Source organism: Saimiri boliviensis, chromosome X (genome assembly GCF_048565385.1).
Source record: "Saimiri boliviensis isolate mSaiBol1 chromosome X, mSaiBol1.pri, whole genome shotgun sequence".
Lineage (NCBI taxonomy): Eukaryota > Metazoa > Chordata > Mammalia > Primates > Cebidae > Saimiri > Saimiri boliviensis.
In genome coordinates, this window is record NC_133470.1 from 124,127,114 (window position 1) to 124,154,343 (window position 27,230).

The 27,230-nt window shown below is 42.4% G+C and overlaps 1 protein-coding gene and 1 long non-coding RNA gene across 2 annotated transcripts in view; one reads left to right on the forward strand and one right to left on the reverse strand.

The window, feature by feature from the left end:
• LOC141582794 (uncharacterized) overlaps positions 1 to 22,164 on the forward strand; it is a 138,117-nt gene extending 115,953 nt beyond the window's left edge. The window contains exons 3-4 of the long non-coding RNA XR_012515680.1: positions 19,998 to 20,128; positions 21,979 to 22,164. This is a non-coding gene — a long non-coding RNA (uncharacterized LOC141582794). The remainder of the gene's footprint in view (positions 1 to 19,997; positions 20,129 to 21,978) is intronic.
• On the reverse strand, positions 20,087 to 25,447 carry RTL9 (retrotransposon Gag like 9). Its single transcript, XM_010346353.2, has 2 exons — positions 21,419 to 25,447; positions 20,087 to 20,895 (listed from the first exon to the last, which is right to left on the reverse strand). Exons 1-2 carry the CDS (start codon positions 25,382 to 25,384, stop codon positions 20,776 to 20,778), a joined length of 4,086 nt encoding a protein of 1,361 aa, XP_010344655.1. The 5' UTR covers positions 25,385 to 25,447; the 3' UTR covers positions 20,087 to 20,775.
• Positions 25,448 to 27,230: the final 1,783 nt, after the last annotated feature.

Consider the following 27,230-nt stretch of genomic DNA (forward strand, 5'->3'; position numbering starts at 1 on the left):
ACAGATGGGCCTCAGCTAGAGCACACCCTCCCACAGCCTTCCCCTACCATTTTGACAGTGCACACTTGTCCACAGCAGCCACCGCCATTTGCTTTGAGAGCACACATATGTTTTCAGACCCTGTCATCCTGCTGCCAACAGCACGTATGCAGACACAGACCCCACCACACTGCCACCACCAGCACATGCACACATGCAAACCCTACCATACTGCCACCCCACTGCTGCTGCCAGCACATGCATGACCGGATCACTGCTTGCATGCATGCATGTACATGAATCTCACTGCCCCATCACCACCAGTCCATACACACTAGTGTGAATTGCACTTCCACTGCCCTGATGAAGCACTTTTTCCAGAACCCCCAATTGGAGTATTGTTGCCAGCAGTGAGGAACACCTCAGCCCCTCCAGCACAGCAGGTGATTAACCTTGAGGGACCAAAAAACAAAGCTATAGGCCTTGTCCCAATCCTCAAAGGTTAGAGAGCACAGCCCAGGAGTGCTCGGCTGAGCTTTGGCCCCCCTGAAATCATCCAGAAACAAAGCCTGTCAACTAAACCCAACTTACACCACAGTCAAAGCCTCAAGGGCATCAAAGAATATGGCATCAAAAAATCACATCTAAAGTACAGCAGCCTCAAAGATTAAAGGAACATTGCCCCACAAAGATGAGAAGTGACCAGCCCAGAACTCTGGCAACTCTCCACCCCCAGCCTCAGGTGGCTCAGAACAGAGAGAGAGATTTTGTTCATTTGGGAGAAAGTAAGGGAAGAGAGCAAGAGTCTCTGCCTGGTAATCCAGAGAATTCTCCCAGATATTGTCTAAGACCATCAAGGTAATACCTCTACAAGACTGCAAGAACCACAGCCTTACTGGGCTTAGGGTTCCCCCTAAACGAGACACAGCTTAGATCACAACACCTGAGTCATTTTGAATATCTGGAAAGCTTCCCCAAGGAGGATGGGTACAAACAAGCCCAGACTACAAAGACTATAATAAATACCTAACTCTTCGATGCCCAGACACAGACAAACATCTACAAGTATTAAGACGATCCAGGAAGACATGGCTTCACTAAAGGAACTAAACAAATCACCAAGGACCAATCCTGGAAAAACAGGGATATGTGGCAACCTAGATGCCCATCAGTGGTGAACTGGATAAAGAAAATGTGGGACATATAACTGTGGAATACTATGCAGCTGTTAACAAGAATGAAATCATGCCCTTTGCAGCAACACAGATGTAGCTGGAGGCCACTATCCTAAGTGAATTAATGCAGGAAAAGAAAACCAAATACTATATATTCTTACTTATAAGCAGGAGCCAAACACTAAATACACATTGACACAAAGAAGGGAACAATAGATACCAGGGCCTACTTGAGGGTGGGAGGTGGGAGAAGGGTAAGGATCAATAAACTACTCATTAGATAGTATACTCACTACCGGAATGACAAAATAAGTTGTACACCAAACCCCAGCAACAGGGAATTTACTCACGTAACCTGCACATGTACCCATGAAGCTAAAACAAAAGTTGGAAGGAAAATAGATTTGTCTATTTCACCTACGTTATATAATTTATTGGCATATAATTGTTCATGGTATTCCTTTATAATCCTTTTTTTATTTCTGTAAGTTTGTTAATAATGTCATTTCTTTTATTTCTGATTCTAATAATTTGAGTCATCTTTTTTGCTTGTTCAATCCACCTAAGGATTTGACAATTGTGTTAATCCTTTCAAAGAACTACCTTTTGTTTTTGTTGATTCTCCCTATTGTCTTTCTATTACTATATCATTTATTTTTACTCTAATATTTATTATTTCATTTTTTATGTTTACCTTAGGTTTAGTTTGCTCTTCTTTTCTCAGTGTCTTAAGGTATAAGATTAGGTTACTAATTTAGGATCTTTTTTTCTCAAACATTTTCTTTTTTTATTATTTTATTTTTTTAAATTTATTTATTATACTTTAAGTTCTGGGGTGCATGTGCAGAACGTGCAGGTTTGTTACATAGGTATACACATGCCATGGTGGTTTGCTGTATCCAGCACCTCATCATCTACATTATTTCTTCTAATGCTATTCCCTTCCCAATAGGATCTTTTTTTTAAAATAGAGCTATAAATTTGTCTCTAAGAACAATTTTGCTGCATCCCACAAGTTTTGGTATAATGTGTCTTCATTTTCATTAATCTCGAATCATTTTCTAATTTATTAAGAATATGTTGCTTAATTTCCACACATTTCTAACTGCTCAAAGGCTTCTTACCCCATCCATAGCATCCCCTTCCCAATTGGTTGCCTTCATTCTCTCCATAGCAGTAACTAATGGGCACAAGGGTCCTCATGCCCCACTTTTTATCCTTCTTTGTCTGCTAAAGATTGACATTGTTAAAAAGGGTCTTTCTTCTATCCATTGACTGTATTTATCTTAAGAAAAAACCTAAAATACATTTTGTGTTTGCCAAGTGCCTCTGAAGTCTCAGATGTTACCACAAAGTGTTGGCCAGAATCGTTTTGAACTCCTGAGCTCAAACTATCTGCCACCTCAGCCTTCCAAAATGCTGAGAATACCAATGTGAGCCACTGCACCTGGCCCAACAATTACAATTTTTTGGAAATAAGGTTTTATGGGGGAGCTCCAAACCCATTTTCCGTCCTTGTGGCTGCCTGGCTTCTGGTTTTCACAACAGCCATAGTTGGGAAGCTGTTGATTCAAGGCTACCTCTGTGCTGGGGTGAGAGAGATGGAAATCGACCAAGTTTAAATGCCACAAAGCTCACTATTCTTGTCAATATTTATTGATTTTTCCTGAATGAATAGTTATCAAAACTTTGGTTAATTTCCAGAGTTTTTAAAAAGTTAATTTTGGCATTTTTTTCTAGTTTATTTTTGCTTTTATGGAAGGGTGGATTTTGGAAGTCCTTACTCTACCAAACCAGAAGTACTCTCTTATAGCTGTGCTTTAATCAAAATGTTTGTTATTTTATGAACAAGGTCCAAGTACCCTCAAACACTATACCCATAGGTATAGTGTTATACCTATATACCACTCACACCCACCTTTATCACATTAATAGCTACACACACACAAATAGGGGAGAGAGAAGAGTTTTCATTCCATTTAATCAACAGCCAAGTGGATTGAGGTAAAGGAAGGAGGTACTTCAAAAGTAAGCTTTTCTCTTGCCTTCATTTTGTGAATACCTCAAACATCCCATGCAGGTAGATAATTATCTAAACCATGGAAACCATTACCGACCCATGTGCCTCAGATCTTAAAGAAATCATTGTTGGCTCAAAAAAGATAGTCAGGACACTAAAGAGGAACTGCTAGAGAAAGACTTTTAATATATTTAGCCTCCTCTCTGTTTCTTTTATGTTTATTTTTATGGTTTCTATGTTTGACATGACTTTATAGAACATAACTTCAAGCAATGTAAATATGTAACTACTCTTCTCACTAGTATAATTCTTTCCAATGCCTACTTAATTTAGAGTGTTGTTTTTTTCTTCCTGGCTTGAGTTGAATTCTTATTTTAATTCACTTCGGGAAACACTTTGAGGTAGCATCTGAGGCTTCAGAGGCACTTAGCAAAACAAAATATATTTTAGGCTTTTTCCTAAAATACATACAGTCAACTGATAGAAGCAAGACCCTCTTCAACAGCGTCATCTGTAGTAGAGAAAGAAGGATAAAAGTGCGGGCACGAGTCCACTTGTGCTCTGCTTATTTTACCATTAGTTACTCCTATGGAGAGGAATCAAGGCAACCAATTGGAAAGGAGAATGGTATGAATGGAGCAAGAAGACTTCTTCGAGCTGTTACAAAATATTTCCCCTTACACTGGTTTTGAACCCTTATCTATGCTAAGAAATCTTTACATTCTTCTAAACCTATCAATTATATATTCACAAAATCAAAAGTACCTCAAGGTTGAAGAGGTCTTAGATTTCATATAGTCCAATCCAGGTACTAGCACTTCAAATTCATCTACAGTACATCTGCCTAGTGATCCTTCAACTTCTTTTTGCTTACTTCCAGTGATGAGAGAGCTCATTACTTCTTGAGACAACCATTTCCCCCTTTAAATAGTGCTGGACATTAATCAATTTTTTTTTCTTATTGAGTTGAGACTAGTTACCATGGAATCCCTCCTGCAACATACACATGTGTGCAGTGTTATAAATTAACGTTTAGAGAAATAAAGACGGCATCTAATTCCTCTTCCCATATAGCACAACAATGTCCATCCAACTCTTCTCTTCTCCAAGCAAAACATTCCTCATTCTTTTACCACATCTCTCAGACCCAGCTTGTTTCACTGTATATTAAGTCCCAATGTGTTGGTATGATTAAAAACTGCCTTTCTGGCCGAGGAAGGATGAGGGTGGATGGGTGTTGGCTTGTAGCATTTGCCAATTTCTGTAGTGTAAATATTTCCATCGTGGCTGATTTTAAGCTACCAAAATGATGTCGCTGAATGCAGAGTTAGGAAGAGATGCACGTAATTAGTGGTAATCCACTGCTACAAGGACATCACTGGTCTTGGCCCCTTTATCCCTACTCAGGTCTTTGGAGTCAACCCTGCAGCAAGTATTTGATCTGCCTAAGAACAGATGTTAACCCAGGGTACATGGGATACATGTGCCGCCTCCTTGAATGAAAGCAGGCTTTCTACATTCTCCACTCTCTGCTCTCCATGAAAGTATGGTAATTCATCAGCCCCTTGCCAAATCAGAAAATATTCAATTGGGGATCTACACTGTCTTTCTCAATAGATTGCCAATTAAATGTCATGTTCTCTAGTGGCCAGAAAGAGTTATTGTGACTCTCTGTACCCATATTGTCTATATATCATGGCCAATCTGCCAGGGTAAATAAATTCTTCCTGAATCAAGAGGAGGGATTAGGTTCAGAGTACAGTCAGCCCTCTGTATCTACAGGTTCAACCGACTGCAGATAAAAAATATTTGAAAATATTAATAAAATGATACAACAATAAAAATAATGCAAAATTTTAGAATACAGTGTAATAACTCTTTACATAGTGTTTACATTTTATTAGGTATTATAAGTAATCTAGAAATGATTTGAAGTATACAGAAGGATGCGCAGGCTCTATGCAGTATATTATATAAGGGACTTGAGCATCCACAGATTTTGGTATCTATAGGGATCCTAGAATCAGTCTCTCGTGGATATAGATGGGATGTGTGTATAATTAATTCCTTCTAAAGGCACAGTTAATCTCATATACAGCCTATTATTCAGTCCTCATTCTTCAGAAAACAACTCTCAGATTTACTTTATTTATATCCAAAACTCTAAAGTCCAACTGTCTGGTGCTAGTGAGTCATGGCTCACACTGCTTTCTGGTGAGGATAAATTTACTTGATTGGGAATTCAATTGACTTTACTCCCTCACATGGAAGTCTTGATAGGTCACCTTTAAAATTCAGTTGGCCATATTTGTCCATTTTCCAATGACTTTTAGGCACCATATTAGAGATTAAAACAAATGCTATTTTATATAGAAATACACACAAGACATTTACTAGAGGCTGAATCTGCCAAAACAGAAGCTGAAGGCAAGCCTTTCGCCATGCTTTATCTTTCACTCCGATTGTTTGGGAGGCTGTGTTAGGCTCTTCTCTCTTGACCTCATGGTCCAGAGATTCTTGAGCTTTCGTCTCTTTTTAGTTTTCCTTGTCCTACTAGAAGACAAACTGCTAGAAATAGGCAAGAAGAGATTATTCTCAGCCTAATAAGATTTTCACAGTTCAAATATAGTGATATAAAAATTTTATTTAGTACAGTGGTCCTCAATGCTGTTCTACATTGGAATTATTTATGGAGATTTAATAAAAAACTGATGCCTGAGGCTACCCCCAGAGTTTCTGATTGGTCTAAGAAGTAACCTGACAGCTGTTGCACCATTAAAGTCAGGAACCATTGATTTAGAAAATTGATTTGTGTGCTTGTTTGACTACTGCTTCTGTAACCAATTAATGCTGACTTAGTGATTTCAAACAGCACAAATTTATATTACCTTATAGTTCTGGAGGTCAGAAGTCTGATATGGGTCTCACTGGGATAAAATCAAAGGGTAAGCAGAACTGTATTCCTTCTGGAGGTTCTAGTGGGGAATCTACTTTCTTATCTTTTCTAGCTTCTAGAGGCCACCTGTATTCTTTGTGTCATGGTTCTCCTCCTCTGTCTTCATGGCCAGCAACATCGAGCCAAGTTCTATGCTACATCATTCTGGTTCTGCCTCTTCTGCCTCTCTTCTTCCTATAAAGACACTTGTGATTACATTGGGCCCAAACATGTAATACAGGCTAACCTCTCGATCTCCAGACCAGCTAATTTGTAATCTTAATTCTCATTTGACATTTAACATAACATATTCATAGTTTCCAAGGAATGTGATATGGGTATCTTTGTGGAGTCGTTAATGTGTCTATCATACTTGGATCTCTCCTGGATCATCCGTAATAATTCTGCAAGGAAGGCAAAGGGATTAAGTGGAGAAATGTATAACAAAGAGAAAATAGCCAAATCAATTTTGTTTATCTTCAGAGCACCTGAAGAGAGACACAGTCACACATTTGTGTTTAGATGCTCATTTAGCGATATATGTAGTAAATAAACACTTATGATTGAGGCAAATACACATTAGTCACTCTGTAAATGCCCAGTGAATGAATGACTGATTATATATTTCTGAATGTGAATTTCCTGAAGTTTTTCACACATCTCTGTCTTGAATGATCTGTGCCCTAGATTTTTTTTTCTTAACAAAAGAGCATCACTGTCTTGTCAACATCAAACCTTCACTACAACACAGTCTGGGAAAAGGGAGACATTAAAGGCTGAGGGACCTATGATAAGGATAGAATCCTGAGTAGCCAAGTGAGAGCAACAGCAGCAGCAGGAATAGTGGTTAATGACCTCAGGGCCTCATCACTGCTTTTGGTGGCACATGATCTCCTCCTGGTGTCAGAAATGAAGACAGTATTTGACATTCTGTACCACCTTGAAACCTTACTAGTTCAACAAGCCAAATGGTATGCAACAAAATCCCTGAAAATTAATAACATGAAGCAGTTACTTTGGTAGATTAAGCTGTCTGCATTTGGCCCTGTCATACTCAAGAACTGCAGCTCTGAATCCTTGCAATCCCATTTCTGCCTGTGCCCGTTTTCACCCAACATTTGTCTCTCCAGTTCAAAAGAATGTGACTTTTCCACATGGTTCATATGTTCATGCACTTTGGATCCTGAGAATGTGGTCATTTTAATTAAGGTCTGGAAACCCTGATGCTAATTCAAATGCCGGTGAATGACCTCTGCTCCTGTAAGGGTACCTAATTGTATTCTCATTTCAGAATTTGGGGCTAGAGTAATGTCTGCAAAAGCCTTCTAGAGTGCTAAAGGGAAAAATAGCAGACACCAAATGGTTTCTAACTGTATTCTTTGTGCATACCTGTGAGGCATCCTCCAGAACACTCAGAAAAACCTTTGCACGGCTTAGAGACCAGAGTCAACAAAATGTGGGTTATTCTTCATAGCTCAGAAATCATTTTGCCATTCTGAAGTTCAACTCCATTGCCTCCATAACAGAGTTTTGTTGTATATGCTGGCCACTATCTCCTCTGCTAGGCACTGCTTCTGGTTCCGTGGGCTGCCACCTGGAGTCCTCAAGTCATCAAAGCTTTATGAAGTTCCATGGTGAAGTGAAAGGAATGAGTCTCTCATTTTATTCACACTCTGTCAAATGAGTGCTGAGTTCCAAACACATCTAAGTGACATAAAACAGTGTTCTCCAGATTGATCCTCCTCTCCCCATCTAAGGCTGTGTAATTGGAGCCTCCCAGCCTGGTTCCCTGCCCAGTTAGAATAAATTATTTCCCAGATGCTTCTCAGTCCCTCATGCAAGTAGAGTTCCATGCAAGGATACATCTCAATCCCAAACACAGGCACAATTTAAACTCAGAATGGGACTTCTTGCTATATAAGGTTGATCTTTTTGGTCCTTCCCAAGTGTTGGCTAAGAGGTGAACAGTCTTCTCTCCAGAGAAAAAGCCTGAGTCAAAGTCATGAGGAGAGTTGAGATCTTGGTCTTGTTAATACTTGGATTCCTTCCCTAAATAACATCTACACCTTTTTCTGCAACCATCACCAGGAGTTCCTCATCGGGTCAAGTGTTTTTAGCAAAGATCATGTATCTCAATTATTTTAAGGAATCCAGTGAATTTTCTAATCAGAGATTCTGGAGGGGGGAAGTATTTGAATTGAGGTGGGTAAAAGAAGGAGAATTTTGTCAGAGAGCATACAAATACAAATACCTCTTTTGGCCACGGCTGAAGTTGTGGAGTCCCAAAGCATTTCTGAGGAAAGAAGATGGTGGTGGTAATCAAATAACTGAAATTAGAATTTAAAACAGCTAGCTAACAATTTTGCAATTAAGCAATTGTTTGCATTGAATTATTGGCTTTAAAAGTATCCAGCTACTTGAAGACTTTGAACTGCCATTTGTCTCTTTTCTCCCACCAAACGTGTTGGTGTATATTTGAAAACAAAGTGTAAATTCATTTCCTAAAAATTCAGAAAAATTAGTGAACTCAGAGCAAGCAGTAGAGTATAATCTAGAAATGTAAGGAAAGAATCAGTTAAAAAAAAAAAAGATGGAAATCAAAACTGCAAAAAAAATAACTGAACATCATTACAGTCATGTCAGAATTCCTGACTAAGAACCACATATACAAAAATGAAGTCTGAAGCAAGGGCATTGCTAGGACATGGATTTTCCAGTACTTTTACCTTGCAATGTCTGATTGGAGGCCATGAGATAGATAGCTGAGTTTCAATTTGTTTTAAAGAAGGAACTATTTTTTTTTTGTAAAAATCAGAAGAGAACTGGCTTTTAATAAGAAAGCATGCTAATTAAGAGAGCAAGTTGTGGATTTAGACAGACCTGTTTTTAAATCTACTCTCCCCCACTTAACAGCTGCAACATTTCTGAGCTTTCATGTTAAGAGAAGTAGAGTAGTCCACCAAAATGTGTACTCCCTCTTCCTTAGAGTACGATTGTTACAGGGAAGTGGCTGCCCAGAAAAAAACTACATTTTCCTGTTCCCCTTGCATCAAGATGAGGCCATGTGACTAGTTTGCACTAATGAAATAGAATCTGAGGCCCTACAGTATAGTCAAGACACAGTATGGAAGTAGCCAGTGTTTTCTGAAACACTTTATGGAGAAAAGGTACCCACGAATCAAGAACACCAGCACTGGATTATTATACGAGTGAGAAGTAAACTTCTATTGCATTAATCAACTAGACTTTTCAGGTTCATTTGTGGCAGTAGTTACAGATTCCTAGTACAGACTCTGACTCCCCACTCTAAAGTGAGACTATGGATGTGTGTACATGCATATAAGCAGTTGTGTGTCTCACCGGATTTATTGTCTAAGAGGTCATCAGAGAGAGCTGTGTCAGTAGAATGAGGACTGACATAGAGGACTGATACGGTTTGGCTTTGTGTCCCCACCCAAATCTCATCTCAAATTATAATCCCTAGGAGTTGAAGGAGGAACCTGGTAGGAGATGATATAATCATGGGAGTGTTTTCCCCCATGCTGTTCGGATGATAGTGGGTGAGTTTTCATGAGATCCGATGGTTTTACAAGTGTTTGGCAAGTTCCTCCTTCGCTCACTTGACTCTCTCCTGCCACCCTGTGAAGAACATGCCTGCTTCCCCTTCTACCATGATTGTTAAGTTTCCTGAGGCTCCCTAGCCATGCAGAACTGTGAGTCAATTAAACCTCCTTCCTTCATAAATTATCCAATCTCTGGCAGTCCTTTATAGATGTGTGAAAACAGACTAATACAAGGACACAGAGGACTTTGGTTTGGGGAGTGGCTGCTAATGGGTACAGGGCTTCTTTTCGGGTGATGATAAAAACATTCTAAAGTTGATTGTGGTGATGGTTGCACACAACTCTGTGAATATACTAAAAACCATCGAATTGTTCATTGCAAATAGGTGGATTATATAATATGTCAATTATATCTCAATAAAGCTGTTATACAAACATAAAAAGGAAAAAGGAAGATTTGATTGGGAAAGAAATGGAATGTTTCAGGAAATGCCTAGGTCAGCAGGCAGATTAAGAGCAATTTCTGAATCCAAATCTAAGCTCTAAGACTTTACCAGCCGTGACCTTGGACAAATCACTTTACTTCTCTGTACTTTTGTCTTATCATTATTGTTATAATCATTACAATGTACACATATAGAAATAGAGATGCCAGTAAGACAACGTGTCCATCAGGAAAATCAGGCTCAGAGCCAAATGGTCTAAGCATATCAGGCTTCACCTCTGTCAGCTTTGTCATCAGATCTATTTGTGATCTCTGGGTCTCAGTTTTTACATCTCCAAATTGGGAATAGGGCATACTCTATCTACAGGGTTATTGGCAATATTCAAGAAAAATAATTTTTGAAAGAGTTTTTTTTAAATGTGAAATGATACTGTAGAGGTTGGATTACCCAATAGTCAAACTGCTTTTTGTGTACATACAAAAACAACCACCACTTTAGTGCCTTCGCATGCAAATGAGCAAGGAGCATGATATGTCAGATGAGCCAGTAGTACCAATTACCCACTTAGTCTATCAATGAATGTCACAATAATTCTGGAAACTCTCTTGGGGAGGGAATAAAACCAGTACCATTGGTTGGGCATGGTGGCTCACACCTGTAATCCCAGCACTTTGGGAGGTCAAGGTGAGCAGATCACGAGGTCAGGAGTTCGACACCAGCCTGACCAAACTAATGAAACCCTGTCTCTACAAAAAATACAAAAATTAGCTGGGCATCATGGCAGACACCTGTAATCCCAGCTATTCAGGAGGCTGAGGCAGGAGAATTGCTTGAACCCAAGAGGCCGAGGTTGTAATGAGCCAAGATTGCACTACTGCCTTCCAGCCTGGGCGACAGAGTGAGACTCTGTCTCAAAATAAATTTTTTAAAAAGTACCATTGCTTTACATTCATATACATTCATACATTTTGTTTTTAACCACACTTAGTGTTACTCAGCTTGAGGATACATCATTCACTAGACTTGACCCTTAAAGATTTCTGAACATTTCCAAAATCAAATCTACCTTCTAAGCAAGATTTGCTGAGGGTATTGGATGAATGTGTCTTGGCAACAAAGGCAATTCTAAAGGAGGCATTGCACAGCTGTTTTCTGCATTTTAATCCAATCTGTATTGGATTTAAATAGTACAAAATAGTACTTTGCATGTTAAAGGATTCCCACAATAGTTTTTCCTTGGGTATCACCAATGACCCTGGTAAGTAGGGTTTATACTGTTCTCAATTTAGAGATGTGCGCACTGAGTACCGGAAAATCTATATGACTTAGCTCTGGTGATATGTTCTGCTCTAGAGTGGCAGAACCTGGACATAATTCAAACTATTTTGCTTGGAAATGGGTGTATGCTTTCCCAAATGCCTATCTTGAGGGAAGAAAGAGTCATTTGGTTATCGTATGTTTATTTTAAAGTCACTTGCCAGTGATTGCAAATGACTGAGAGGACGGTGAATGAACTAACAGAGTAGTGGATACATTAAGGGTGGAGAAAAGTGGATGGAGGTAAAATCAATGAAACTTGCTGTATCATTGGCTGTGGGAGTTTGAGGGTTAAAAGGAATGACATTTAGAATGATTCTGAAGTAGAGGATACTTCCTGCTTTATCCACCCAGCAGCCTCCTCCATTCTTCTGGGAAGGGAATTGTCTCTCTGCCCACTCCCATTTTCTGTTCCAGCAGGAGCTATGATGTTCCCACATGACCCTCTCCCTTGGGTCGTAAAGAAATGCTCCAGGGGTGAACATTTGGCTCAACTTTACTATTAAGGCCCTTTTTTCTCACTTTTTGACCTGTGGTCCCGGATAACTCAATCAGTCACTCTCCGAGTACCTATAAGTTGTAACATTGTAGAACTATGCTGTCCAATAGAAATATAATGTGAGCCAAGTATGTAATTTTAAATATTCTAATTGCCACATTCAAAAAGAAATATGTGAAATCAATTTTAATAATGTATTTTACTTAGCACCAATACATCCAATATGTTATCACCTTAATATGCAATCAATGTTTTCTTAATTAATGAAATTTTTTTGCATTTTTTTCGCACCTTCAGATACAGTGAGTGTATCTCAATTTGAACTAGTCATGAACTAGTCTCGAAATCCTGACCTCAAGCAGTCCACTCGCCTAAGTTCTGGAACCACAGGCATGAGCCACTATACCTAGCCTGTGTAATTCTTTGTAACAAATCAATTTCCTAAGTATTCCATTATTGGATTATAATAAATATAAACCAAGAAAGAAAGAGCCTGAAAATAATAAATGCCTTGATAAGAAATTTTGTCACTGAAACTGTGAAGCAGACCTCTAGAAGAAGTTTCCAATGAACCTGAGCATTTCCCTGGTGATGCTGGTGGAAATTTCAAAGAGGAAAAGATATTTGTTCAGCTATATCCAAAGGAGGCCAAAATCAAAAAGGTCTGATTAGAAATAAAAGTGTAAAATTTTTCCTTTTCCACCTTAAATTTGTTAACGGAAAATTAAATTTGCAGGGGGCTAGAAGCACTGTTCTTCCTCTGGTTTCTCTACAGTTTTTCAGAAATTACCTGCCCTTTGTAAGAATGCCACTTATGGAAGAGGAAGAAACTATATTTTTAAATTATTCTGACCCAGTCACACCTGAGCCAGCATTATTAGAATAATTATTGAAACAATGCTGCCCTCTAGCAATGTCTAAGAGTGGGCTTCCCCCAGCAAGCCTCTCCCCAAGCCACTTAGACACCTTCCTACACCTGGTGCATGACCGAAGGGGAAGGAAATTATCACCTCGACTGGCTCCAAAATGAGAATCAAACAATGGTAAAGATGAAATAACTGAGGCCCAGAATGCTCAAGTAACTTCCCCAAAGCCACACAGGTTGTCACTGGCACAGCTGGAATTTGGAACCCAGATTTTTAAGTTGTTTCATTCTTCTCCCGACTCCCCGCTTTCCCTCTCTTCCTTTTTCCTATTCCTCCCTTCCCTCTCAGAGTGGAAGTGGTTAACTTTTGAGGATTGAGTTATGGAGAAACTCTGAGTGGTGTCAGAATAAAAGAGGATCCTATTCTAATGAATGACCACAGTAAGGTTATTTTAGGTTTTGGTGGAAGGAGGAAGAATCCCCGAGAGAGGGGCCACATTTCCCTGAAAATTCTCTTTTCAGTTCAGGTTCCTGGGCCTCCAGCAAACCTTAAAATATTAGCATAAGCCTACATTCACCTTTGCTCTCAGGCAATCGTTGTTGCACAAGGCAGCAATTGAAAGTTGTTATGGGTCTAAGCAAGGCCAGGAGTATCTGCCTCCCTAAATTCACTCCCCCATCCTAAAGTGGTTTGGGGCAATTGCATATTTAGGGGTAGGCTAGAGAGCAAGGAGTACCATGGCTTCTTCCAGTATATTCTCCAAAGTGAAGCCTTCCAAAAATATTCATGGCAACATGTTGCAGGATGGTTATCTTTGTAATAAAAATATATCAGAGGGAAACTCAACATCATTATCCATCACAGAAATGCAATTCAAAGCCATAGCAAGATACCACTTCACACCCACTGGGATAGCTATAATCAAAAAGTCAGCTGATAAGTGTTGACAAGGATGTGGAGAACTTGGAACTGTCACATACTGTTTGTGGGAATGTAAAATAGTACAACTACTTTGGAAAACAGTCTGACAGTTCCTCAAAAGGTGAAATATAAAGCTATCATATGCTCCAGCAATTCTACTCCAGGTATCTACCCAACAGAAATAAAAACATATGTTCACACAAAAACTTATAAACCAATGTTCCTAGCAGCAACATTCATAATAGCCAAAAGGTGGAAACAGCCAAATGTCCATGAACTGAGTAGCATATACACAAAATGTGGTATAAACATACAAGGAAATTTTTAGCTACAAAAAGCAATAAAGTAATGATACATGCTACAGTACAGATGAACCTTGAAAACACTATGCTAAGTGAAAGAAGCCAGCTACAAAAGATCACATGAAATGAGATTCCATTTATATGAAACATCCAGAATAGGTATATCCATAGAGACAGAATATAGATTAGTGGCTTCCAGGGGCTGAGGAGACGGATGAATGAGGAGTCACTGTTAAAAAGTATTGGGTTGCTTTTTGGGCTGATGAAAATGTTCTGAAATTAGATTATGTTGATGGTTGTCCAGTTACGTGCATACACTGAAAAACATGTAACTATACACTTTTATTTATTTTTTTTTAAGAGACGGGGTCTCACTCTGTTACTCAGGCCGCGTACAGTAGCACAATGATAGCTCACTGCAGTCTCAAACTCCTGGGCTCAAACAATCTTCCTGCCTCAGCCTCCCAATTAGTTAGGATCACAGGCGTGTGCCACCACACTGGCTAATTTAATTTTTTTTTTTCTGAGTGACAGCATCTCACTATGTTGCCCAGGCTGGTCTCAAACTTCTCACCTCAAGTGATCCTCCCTACTAGCCCTCCCAAAGTGCTGGGATTACAGGTGTGAACCACTCCACCCAGCCTGAACTCCACACTTCAAATGGGTGACGTATATGGAATGTGAATTATGTTTCAATAAAGTTGTTACCAAAATATAATTTTTTCAAAAGCTATTAGAGGAAATTGTGGCAAAGCAAGGGTCAGTCTGTTCAATATCCACTTACACATCAGTGCTTAGACCAGTGAAATTTTCAGCAAAGTTTGCCAAAGGACAGGGGCTTCATTTTCTGAAATGTTGCCAGCTTTCCCAGGTCCAGCCTAGTTCAAAGTACAGCACCTTTTATAAGAATGGTGAATTGTCCAGCAAACCATCATGGCACATGTATACCTATGTAACGAACCTGCACGTTCTGTACATGTACCCCAGAACTTAAAGTATAATTTTAAAATTTTTAAATTGTGGACATAGAGAGCATAAGGATAGTTACTATAAGATGGAAAGGGTAGTAAAAAGGTGGTGGGAAGGTGAGAATGGTTTTAAAAAATGGTGAATTGTCTCTGTCAGAAAAAGTTTTTGTTTCATCATTATTCTTAAATAATAGTTGATCAGGGCAAAGTATATAGAATTTAGAGGTCGAGAGTTTTGCTCCCCAAATGCTGTATGCAGTTAGCCTAGATCTCTTCTCACTCCATCACACCAGCCTTAGAGGGCTCAACAGCTTACTGGTCTGCTGTTAAGATTCCTATTTGTTTTTTGACCCTGGGGATGTCCCTTCTTTATGTCCTTGAGTTTTTTCTCAAACTTTACACAATACTTCTCTGAGTCTCCTATGGCAAAAACCACAGTAGTTGATCTCTACCAAGCTGCTGAAACCAGAAGGGAGAAATAAGTGCCAGCTACTGGTGGAACCATAAAAATGCCTTTCACTAAGACAGTATGGTGATTCCTCAAGGACCTAGAAATAGAAATTCCATTTGATTCAGCAATCCCATTACTGGGTATGTATCCAAAGGACTATAAGTCATTCTACTATAAGGACACATCACACGAGTGTTCATTGCAGCACAGTTTACAATAGCAAAGACCGGGAACCAACCCAAATGCCCATCGATGATAGACTGGACAGGGAAAATGTGGCACATATACACCATGGAATATTATGCAGCCATCAAAAAGGATGAGTTCATGTCCTTTGTAGGGACATGGATGAACCTGGAAACCATCATTCTCAGCAAACTGACACAAGAACAGAAAAACACCGCATGTTCTCACTCATAGGCAGATGTTGAACAATGAGGACACATGGACACAGGGAGGGAAGCACTACACACTGGGGTCTGTTGGGGGGAAATGGGGGAGGGATGGGGGGTGGGGAGGTGGGGAGAGATAGCATGGGGAGAAATGTCAGATATAGGTGAAGGGGAGGAAGGCAGCAAATCACACTGCCATGTGTGTACCTAGGCAACAATCTTGCATGTTCTTCACATGTACCCCAAAACCTAAAATGCAATTAAAAAATAAAAATTTTTTAAATACCTTCCACTTTCTGAATCCTATACCCTTCCACACAGAATTTAGGCCCAAGATGTGTATCTGCTCAAAGGGAAGATGTTTAGGAAAGAATCTTAGCCTCCTTCTTAGGCCAGAGCTCAGAACAGAGACTACTGCCCTCTGAGGCTAGAGCGAGACCCTGGACAGAATCTCTTGAGCTCAGTAGAATTCCACAACTCTTGATTCTTTTCAATTGAATATTGAAGCAATTCCCCAAATACCTCCAGGAAGATTTACATCTGGATCTAAGGCAGGGAAAGAGAAAAGCAGGACCATTTTTGCTCAGGCCTCCAAGTTTATGAACTTCAAATACTGGTTGCCGTTCGGTGGCAAATTTGTTCAAGAGAAGAGGGTGAATGCTCACAGGAACCATCTGGCTCTGAATAATGTAGCTGTACATAGAGTGGAGCAGTGGCATGTGTGGCTCTAGGGTCAGACTGCAAGTGCTCAAATCCCAGCTCTACTGCTTCTTAGCTCTGTAGCCTTGGGCCAGTTACTTAACCTTTCTGTGGCTCAGATTCCTGGTCTGCAAAATAGGATTAAAGAGACCACCCACTTCTCAGAGTTGTTGTAAAGATTACATGAGATAATCTAGATAATGCAATTAGTCCAGCGCTTGGGCCTGTGTTAAGCGCTCAATAGTTAAGTGCTCTATAGGTGCTAACAAACTGTGGCTTTTGCCAGTTTTGTCTGATTTACTTTTAAACCTGCCCCCCCGCCACAGTTTAAATAGGACCCCTAAAGAGATTGGATTCTGAATATGTCCCAACTAGTCATATTCTAACCCACTCACTTCCTTAATTGCACTTCTTAATTGCCCTCAGCTCAAAACAATCACAATGCTAAAGTGGCATATTTGGGGGTGGCATATTCTGGTCCCCTTCAACAGACAATAACAAGATCTTACATTTGTATGTCTTGCATTTGATTTTTCCAAGCACTATCATAAATCTTTACTCCACAATGCTATGAAGTTTGGAGGACAATGATGATTACTCCTATTTTAGAGAAGAGGAAACTGAAGTTTCAAGAAACACAGTGTCATGGCTGTTTAAAACTATCCAGCTTGTTAGAGGGAGGGACAGAAGTACTCAAAGTCAAGTCTTGGCTGGGCATGGTAGCTCATGTCTGTAATCCCAGCATTTTTTCTTGGGAGGCCAAGGCAGGCCAATCACTTGAGGTCAGGAGTTCAAGATCAGCCTGGTCAACATGGCAAAACCCTCTCTCTACTAAAAATAACAAAAATTAGCCAGGCATGGTGGTGGGTGCCTGTAGTCCCAGCTACTCAGGAGGCTGAGGCATGAGAATTACTTGAGCCCAGGAGGCTGAGGTTGCAGTAAGCTGAGATTGTGCCACTGCACTCCAGCCTGGGCAACAGAGCAAGACTTCATCTCAAAAAAAAAAAAAAGAAAGAAAGAAAGAAAAAGAAAAGAAAAGTCAAGTCTCCCCCTTCAGTATCATTTCTACCTATTACAATATCTATTCTCCTATAACTCTTCCCTTTGGTCATAAGAGATCTAGCAGCTTGCTTCCTCTGTCCCACAATTGTTCAAATTGCTTTCAAACTACATGAGGAGGAAGAAAACACATGATTCATAGGGATCTAATCTCTTATAGCATGAGTTATTTTATCTGTAACATTCTGGTTGGAGAATGAGGTTGAGAGTGCCTCAATGTCTCAAGCAATGATCCATTGGAAGAAATGGAGGGGAAGGTTCCGTCATTTGATCTGATCAAAGTAGTCCAGTGTAGTCCAGTAGTCCAGTGGACTGAGCAAAAGAAGAACAAAAAGAAGAAGAATGGCTATGGAGAAAAATAAGGAAAAGAATCGCCATCCCTCTCCATTTATCATGGCCACAAGAAAATTAGGTTCATTTTTAGGACATTGTCCTTTCTGTATACATTTTTCAGCCGTAAGTTGTGAAGTCTATAATGTCCATTTATTTTGAGCAGAGAGAAAACTCGACAGTGCTTTTCCTAGCTAAGAGCAATCCTGGCTGAAAAAGGGCGTCCAAACTCCATTTGGTCTTAGACTGGGCTAGGTGTGAGCCACCAGGCCCAAAGAGGAGGGAGAAAGGTGGGTCCCCAGGGGCCGGTCATCTCTCTTTTTGGAATTCATAGTTCCTGACTTATCGCAACTTCTTTCTCCTGAGGCAAAAGCACTAGTGACTGAGGCAGCTGCAGGCAACCCACACAGCCAGATTCTTATGTACAGTATCATGGGTCTGCCAATTTGTCTGTCAGTCTTTCCTGAGAATCATTTTCCTCTTTCTGAAATCAGACCCAAAGCTTAGGGTAATGGAGCAGTGGACTTGACTCCTAAGAGAAGGTTAGGTCGCTATCCCTGAATTACCATCTCTGCTGCCACCATCCTAGATTGAGTCACCGGGCCAGTCAGTCACCTGGACTATTGCAGTAGAGGGCTCAGCTGCTCTCTGATCCTTTCCTCCATCCTGTCTCAAAATTGTTGTCAGTTTAACTATCTAAATTAAGTTTCTAATTATGTCTCTCCTGTTGTTAAAAGATCTTTGAGTAACTCAATTATATGTACTACTATTGAATGCATAAATTGGTTCTATTTGTATCAAATTACCCATTGTCCTGATTTCTTTTCTTCACAGTCTTCGCAATTTCAATCTAAGTTCAGTGTGTTCTTGTTCTCCTCGCTCCATTGGAATGGAATGTTCACATCAGCAGGATTCTTATCTGTCTGTCCCCAAAACAGTAGCTGACATAGGTTAGATGACTAATATTGGTTGAGTAAAGGACTCAGAAAATGAAATTCTAGTAGCCACAATGAACTCCTTTTTCATAAATGAAGTTTATTTAGTTTTATGATTATAAATGTAATACATGCTTACTGTAGAGAATGTGGCAAGTACAGAGAGGTAGAAAGAAGAAAACAAAAACTACCCATAATCCCACCACCTGAAAGCAAACACTGCGCACATTAGAGACCAAGACCCTCATCAAGAGTGCTGGCCATGAAGCATGACAGCCAAGGGGAGCGAGGGCAATTAACAACTGAAGGGGTCACCCAGAGGTCAGAGCTAGAGAACCCGCACTGAGGAACAAGACAAAGGCCATAAACAACAGCTCAAGAGGTCAGAAGCTTACAACACAATAACAAGTTGTGTTATGGTGAGAATGTAGTGAGATGGTGCTTGCCAAGAGTTTAGCCCAGTGCCTGTCACACGATACACTATTAATAACTAGTAGCCATTATACTGTCACTATTATTATTATTATTATTATGGGTCAAAATGAATGGTTCAGGATGGATACTATAAACAGGGCAAGGACCCTGGAGACCCATGTTAGGTGCTATGAGTTGGGGCATATGGGACAACTCTACTGGATTACAAGGGTGGTATAGGAGTGGGCATCACTCTCCTTATAGGCTACCTTGTCAGGTGGAATAGAACCAGGTCTTTCTCAAGTTTGCCTGCCGACACATGGCAAGATACTCTAAGGTGCTATTTGTTTGTTTGTTTTGAGATGAAGTCTCACTCTATCTCCAGGCTGTAGAGCAGGCATCCCCAAACTACGGCCCGCGAGCCGCATGCGGCCCCCTGAGGCCATTTATCCAGCCCCCCGCCGCACTTCAGGAAGGGGCATCTCTTTCATTGGTGGTCAGTGAGAGGAGCACAGTATGTGGTGGTCCTCCAACGGTCTGAGGGACAGTGAACTGGCCCCCCGTGTAAAAAGTTTGGGGACGCTTGCTGTAGTGCATTGGTGCAATCTTGGCTCACTGTAACCTCCAACTCCCAGGTTCAAGCGATCCTCTGGCCTCACACTCCTGAGTAACTGGAACTACAGGTACATGCCACCACGCCCAGCTAATTTTCTGTATTTTTATTAGGGACGGTGTTTCACCATGTTGGCCAGAATGGTCTCAATCTCTTGACGTCGTGATCCACCCACCTCGGCCTCCCACAGTACTAGGATCACAGGCATGAGACACTGCGCCTGGCCACTCTAAGGTGTTTTGAGGTAAGATATGATTTATCCTGCCTAGACATCCCCCTGTACCAAGAACTAGTACTGGCCTCAGTGGTGATGGGAGTTCAGAACCTCACACACCATACACTCTTGTAGTCCACACTCTGATTGTCAAGGCAGGTCATAGGCATGTGGGTGAAAGAGAAGGTCAAATCAGCCAAGTGAGAGGTATCCTGCCTAGACATCCCCTGTACCAAGAACTAGTACTGGCCTCAGTGGTGATAGGAATTCAGAACCTCACACACCATACACTCTTGTAGTCCACGCTTAGATTGTCAAGGCAGGTCATAGGCATGTGGGTGAAAGGGAAGGTCAAACCAGCCAAGTGAGAGGTATCCTGCCTAGACTTCCCCCTGTACCAAGAACTAGTACTGGCCTCGGTGGTGATGGGAGTTCAGAACCTCACACACCATGCTCTTGTAGTCCACACTCTGATTGTCAAGGCAGGTCATAGGCATGTGGGTGAAAGGGAGGTCAAACCAGCCAAGTAAGAGGTAAGGTGGGATGTGCCTGGAGGGGGAGGCAGAAGGGTAAAGGCAACAAGGTTTATGATGTAGTTGAATGGAATGGGTCCAGGAACCAGTCCTCCTCCAGTTAGCAGCCGAGTCAGATATCACAGGAGAAGATTCCATGGAGTTTTACTTGTTGGTATGGGCCTTCTGATGATGGCCTGTGCTCTGTCCAAGGTGGTCATGAAGACCTTCTTGGGGGTCTTCATGCTCTTTCAGGTAGTAACAACGTTTGGGTACATGCTGGTGCTGGGAATAAGAAAAAGACAACAGAGGTAAGAGCCATACTTACTATGACAAGGAGTGTTCTGCCTGGATAAGTTCTGTAATTTAGCAGATCAAGGCACTTTGCTAATTTATCTCACTTGCATACAGTATGACCAAGGACTAGGGTCATCTAATTCCCTAGTGACCTGACTCCACAATACATGTTACTGTAGATGAGCCCCAGCTCCCAAAAGACCCATCTCTTAGAATTGGACTTGGAACTGAGGCCAGCCAGTTCCCTTATAATCAGAAGAACTGGTACTTCAACTATCCCACATCCTCAGTAAGCTGGGTTTGACATTGCTCCTCAAAGTGGTTAACATACCCAAAATAACTGCAGAGCCATGCTCACTTGATGAAACTCCAGCTTGGGGTTCATGATCTAGGAGCCCCATGCCTCCCCTTTGTCTTTTCCTGATTCTACTCAAGGAAGCAGGATATATTCCCTATCAGGACCTCCTTATTTCTCTGCTCAAAAACCTTCAGTGGATTTCCCCCTCATTACCTCCTCAGTCTGCTGCTGAGAGCTCAATTCATTCTCTGTGGCCTCCTCATTATTCCGCTTACAGGCTGTTGGCAGGACCTGGCTTGAGTTGCCCGGGTAATCCTTCTCTTCTGCCAGCTGGCACTCGGTGTAGAGAGACCTGTCTATCAGCTCCTTTAGGCTGCCAGCCACCTTCAGGAAGATCCGACCCATTTTGGTGGTAACAGCTTCTGACAGTCCTTCCAGAAACCTGGTCCGTAGAATGGCATCAGACCAAGATAAATGTCGGGCCAGCAGCAGGAAGTCAGTGGCATACTGCCTGACTGACTTTTGGCCCTGTTTGGGATGGCAAAGAACAGCACTGAGAACGTCTATCTCAGATAGGGAGTCATATAAGCCCTGGGATCTTCTCAGGAAAGATTTATTTTCATCTGAGAGGGGGTGTCCTACCTCCATCTGCAAGATGAACCACCTCTCTGGTGCTCCCAGATGAAGTGACACCAGAAATGCCATTCTCTCAGAATCATCCAAAAACCCTTTCATTTGCTTCTCCTCATCAATCTCCATCTCTTCCTCCACAGGGCATGAGCCCCGGGCTGCTTCCTGCTCTTCTAAGAGGTAACAGAGTGCTGGAGTCAACATTCCGAAGGATGGCACTTCCTCTCGTGGTGAGTTTGTAGTTTCAGGAATTGTGGCAGTCATGTGTGGTCTGGGCTTTGATCCAGAGGCTGTGATGTTAATGTGAGAAGTGGATGCCTCTCCAGAGTCTTTGGCTTTGATTTCCAGAGTGGGCATCACTCCAAAGGCTGTCTGTGGGGTGGACATTATTCCAGGGCCTGGGGCCCTCATTAGTGGTGTGGACATCCCTCTAGAATCTGTGGCTGTCATTTGTGGCATGGACACCCCCATGCCACATCCAGAGGCTGTGGCTCTCGGTAATGGCACGGACATCATTCCAGAAACTGAGGCTCTCATAAATGATGTGGACATTGCTCCAGAAGCAGAGGCTCTGATTGGCGCTGTGGCCATTCCTCCAGACACTGTGTATGTTGTTTGTGGCATGGACATAGATCTAGAGTTTGCAACACTGGATTGCAAAGTGGACATTGCTCCAGAAGCCATGGTTTCCATTAGTGGCATAGACATCTCTTTGGGAGCCATGGATGACATCAAAGGCATGGGCATTGTTTCAGAGGCTGGGGCTCTCATTAATGGCTTGGACATCCCTCCAGAGACCATGGCTGTTGTTTGTGCAGTGGACATATGTCCAGAGGCTGAAGTTCTCATTAACTCTGTGGACACAGCTTCACAGGCTGAGGGTCTCCTTAATGGTGTGAACATAGTTCCAGAGGCTGGAGCTCTTACTAGTGGTGGGGACAGCCCTACAGAGGCTGGGGCTCTCACTGGTAGTGTGCACATGTCTCCAGAAGCTGTGGGCATCATTTGTGGTGCAGATGTCACTCCAGAGTCTGGGGCTCTCATCAGTGGCATGGACATCCCTCCAGAGGCTGTGGATCTCATTAGCGGCATGGACATTGCTCCAGAGATGGGAGCATTCACTTGTGGCATGGACATCATTCCAGAGGCTGTGGCTGTCATTTGTGGAGCAGACATGGCTCCATAGGCTGGGGCTCTCAGAGGTGTGGCTATCTCTCCAGAAGCTGGAGCTCTCATTAGTGGTAGGGACATCTCTCCGGAGGATGAAGCCCTTGTGAGCAGTGAGGGCCTCTCTCCAGAGCCTGAGGTTCTCATTAGTGGTGTGGACATTGTTTCAGAGGTCCAAGCTCTCCTTGTTGGTGTGGACATCATATCAGAGGTTGGGGCACTCATCTGCATACCTGCAGTAGTCACGGATCTCATGGACGACATGGACATTCCTCCAGGATCTTGGGTGCTCGCTGGCTGGCTGGGCATCTTTCCAGAAGCTGTGGCTCTCATTAGTGATGCAGGTATTTCTCCTGGGTCTTGAGCTCCCATTAGTGGCATGGACATCCCTCCAGAAACTGTGTCTGTCATTTGTGATGTGGACATTGCTCCAGAAGCTGCATCTCTCATTAGCAGTGAAGACATCCCTCCAGAGGCTGTGTATGTCATTTGCGGCATGGACAGAGCTCCAGAAGCTGTGTCTCTCATTAGCAGTGTGGACACTGCTCCAGAAGTTGTGGTTGTCATTTGTTCCATTAACATTGTTCCAGAGGCTTGGGGTGTCATTAGTGGCTGGGACAATGCTCCAGAGTCCAGAGCTCTCATTTGTGGACAGGGCATCATACCTGGGGCTGCATCTCTCATTAACAGTGTGGATGTTGATCCAGAGGTTTGGGCTGTCATTAGTGGGGTGGACATTGCTCCAGAAGTCATGGCTTTCATTTGTGGTGCAGATGTCAGTCCTGAGGCCGTGGTTCTCATTTGTGGCGTAGACATTGTTTCAGAGGCTGTGGCCATAATTGACTGGGTGGGCATTGCTCCAGATGCTGGAGCTCTCCTCAGTGGCGTGGACATCTTTCTAGAGGCTGAGGCTCTCGCACGCTGTTTGGCCGTGGCTTTCACAGAGCGTTTTGGCCTTGCTCTAGAAGTTTTGGACATCGTTAACTGTGTGGATCTTACTCTAGAGGCTTTGGCTGACATCTGCTCTGTGGACATCACTCCAGAGCTTGTGACTGTCATCAGTGGGGTGGTCATGGCTCCAGAAACTGGAACTGTCTTTTGCAATGCAGACATATTTCCAGAGGCTGGGGCTCCCATTAGCGGTGTGGACATTGCTCCGGAATCTGAAGCTCTTACTGGTGGTGCAGACATCATCCCAGAGGCTGTACCTCTCAGTGGCAGAGTAGACATGATTTCAGAGTCTAGATTTTGTGTTGACCATGGAAACATCACTCCAGAGCCTTGGACTGACATAATCTGGGTGGGCATCACTCCAGAAGGTAGGGCCATCATGACTGCTGGGGACATTGCTTCAGCATCTGGAGCTGGTTTTGGTAATATGGACATTTCTCCAGCATCTGGGACTGACGGTAGCGGTGTGGACATTACTTCAGAGTCTGGAGCTAACATTAAAAGTGAAGACAGTACTCCAGCATGTGGGTCTGACATGAGTGGGGTAGATATTCCCCCAGAGTTTTGGATGCTTGTTTCCTGGGTTGATGTTCCTTCAGAAGCCAGGGCTGACATTATCAGTGAGGATATCGCTTCAGAGTCTGTGCCTGACATTAGCAGCGAAGATATCTCTCCAGTGGCTAAGGCAGTCATTAGTACTTTGGACATTGCTTCAGTATCTTCATCTGTAATTTGCAATGGGGACATTTCCTCAGAGCTGGGAGCTGGCATTGGCTGTGTAGACATCACTCCAGGATTCATATCTGGCATTAGGATTGGGGATATCTCTCCAGAATCTGGGGCTAGCATTAATGGTGTGGACATTGCCTCAGAGGATGAAGTGCTCATTATAGGTGTAGACACCGCTCCAGAGGATGGAGTTGGCACTGCCAATGGTGATACCTCTGCAGAATCTGGTGCTACCGTTAGTGATGTGGATATTGTTCCAAAGTCAGGAATTGTCATCATCTCTGGGGACATTAACCCATACTCTGAAGTAGACAGCAGTGGGGACAATGTTTCAGAATCTAGGGCTGGCATTAGCAATGGGGACAGTGCCCCGGGGTCTGAGACTGGCATTAGCAATGGGGAAAGTTCCCCAGAGTCTGAGGTTGGCATTAAGGGTGGGGACGAGGCTCCAGAGTTTGTTACTCCCATTAGAGGTGCAGACATGGTGTCAAAGGCTGGAGATGTCATCAACTGTATGGATGTCCCTCCAGGATCTGAGGCTGAAGTCGAGACTACAGGCAACTGTATATGAGAATGCAGAATCTGGACGTCTGCTCTAGTCTCTGTCATTGGTCTAGAGAAGGCCATCCGCTTGTTTGGGGGCTCAACATTTTCCTCCCTCGTTGTATTGTTGAATTGCAGTGAGTGTAAGGGTACTGACATGTCTGCCACAGCAACAGGACAGTGTAGAGGAAGACCCTTCCTGCTGAAGCCCAAGCGACCAGAAAATCTGTAAACAAGAAACAAGTTTAGAGGTCAAAAGCCAATATTGGGAAATAGACAATTGTTCATGGTGGAGACCTGTTTTATGTGTTGTCAGGTATATGGCATTGAAGGTGAGGCTATCAACAACTTTGGAGCTGGAGCAAATACCGCTTCTGCCTCTATCCTTTTCAAACCAACCCACCCAGTTACACAGCACAGCTTCTCAGTTTGTAAATGCTGTAAACGCCAGCAAACTCCACAGCCGGGAGCCTGAACAGTCCTGACTCAAATAAAGCAGCAGCACCACCTTCTGGCCAAGTGTAAAAAGTGCAGGTTCCTAGGCTGTATTCTATCCCAAGGCACTACTCACAAGCTAGCCAAGGTACTGACAGGCCTGAATGAGAAAGCCCTTTACCCCAAGATAATCATTAGTTCCTGGGGCTCATTAAATTCTGCCAATGATTTAATCTTCATTTTACTACTCTGATGGCCCTAAATGTTCTCCTAAGGAAAAGGGAGACATTTATCTGATCAATGACTGAGAGCAACATTCCATGAACTGAAACTTCTGCTTATTATTTTCATTATTGTTATTAATAACAGCAACCACCACCCCATTACTACTATTTATTGCTTCCCATAGTATGTGCCAGGCACTGTACTTCAGACAACTGTCCACAACTTCCTATAACGTGAGGGCCTTTGTAAGCATTACCCCATTTGGGCCTTACAATCTCCTGGGCAACTAATAATATTATTATCCCCAATTTACCACCTTTCTCAGATTCACCAAGTTCAAGGCTAAAATGGGGTCACTGTGACAGTGACAATCTGTATATCATTGACTCTGACCCCCTCCTGGGGATTGCCTAGTGTTTGGCATCCCTGAGCTTGCATTCAATTATTTCTCTGGCATCCTAGATTATGGGTCACTTAAAGCCCAGTCTCTAGCATGTACAAGTTTCAAGTTTTTCTGATGACATGCGGATGGGCAATCCCAGAGCCTCACTCCTTCAGACAGCTCCAATAAGCAGCTCCAAAAGGGGCTTCTGAACACATGGCTTGGAAGCCAATGCAAATATTACACGATGTTGACATGTTCCCACAGCCTACCCATGCCAAAACCAGAAACTTCCTACTTTGGGACAATGTTACAAAAGTCATCAATTCATGGAATTGTGATTCCATAATAATGAGAAAACTTGCAACAGAAATGCTAACAGTGAACTGTTCTTTAGCATGCACTGACTGGCAAGCACTCTGCCAGGCACTTTACATGTATCATCTCATGTGGTCCCCATAGCAACACTAAGAGATTTCGGTTGTAGTCTTCATCTTACAAATGAGAAAATTCAGACCCAAAGAAACTTAATAATTTCTCTGCAGACACATGGATTCCTGAGTCCATCCAGTTCCGGAGCCCCCTACTCTTTACCACTATGCTATAAGGATCCACCTCTCCCCCTTTCTCCCTACTGAAACCCCTGCGTCTGTCTCCAGCCTGGACAATCCCAAGATAGGGTGTCATAAAAGAAATGCTGGCCTCCTGCTAACACCCTGGTTATTGTAATAATTGGTGCAATGGGAAAGATGAGTCAAAAGAGCAGCCACAGACCTCCACCTCCCATCTTCAGAAAAATTTCTGAACATGCCACAGTTTCCTAACAGGCAAAACCCAGAAAGATCTTACCTTGCCGGTGACAGAGAAGAGGCAGAGAGTATCCTATGCGCCCCTAGCTCTTTTATTCTGGCCAATTAACTTAAAGTAAGACCCAATACCAGCAGCTGTTCTTTGCAATCTCCC

What these genes read in the sequence shown, in the direction of transcription:
- RTL9 (XM_010346353.2), bottom strand. Translation starts at nt 25,384, where the DNA reads ATGTCAGTACCCTTACACTCACTGCAATTCAACAATACAACGAGGGAG. An exon ending in CTCAGCAGCAGACTGAGGAG is followed by an intron (nt 20,896 to 21,418) that starts GTAATGAGGGGG and finishes TCTTATTCCCAG; the next exon opens with CACCAGCATGTACCCAAACG.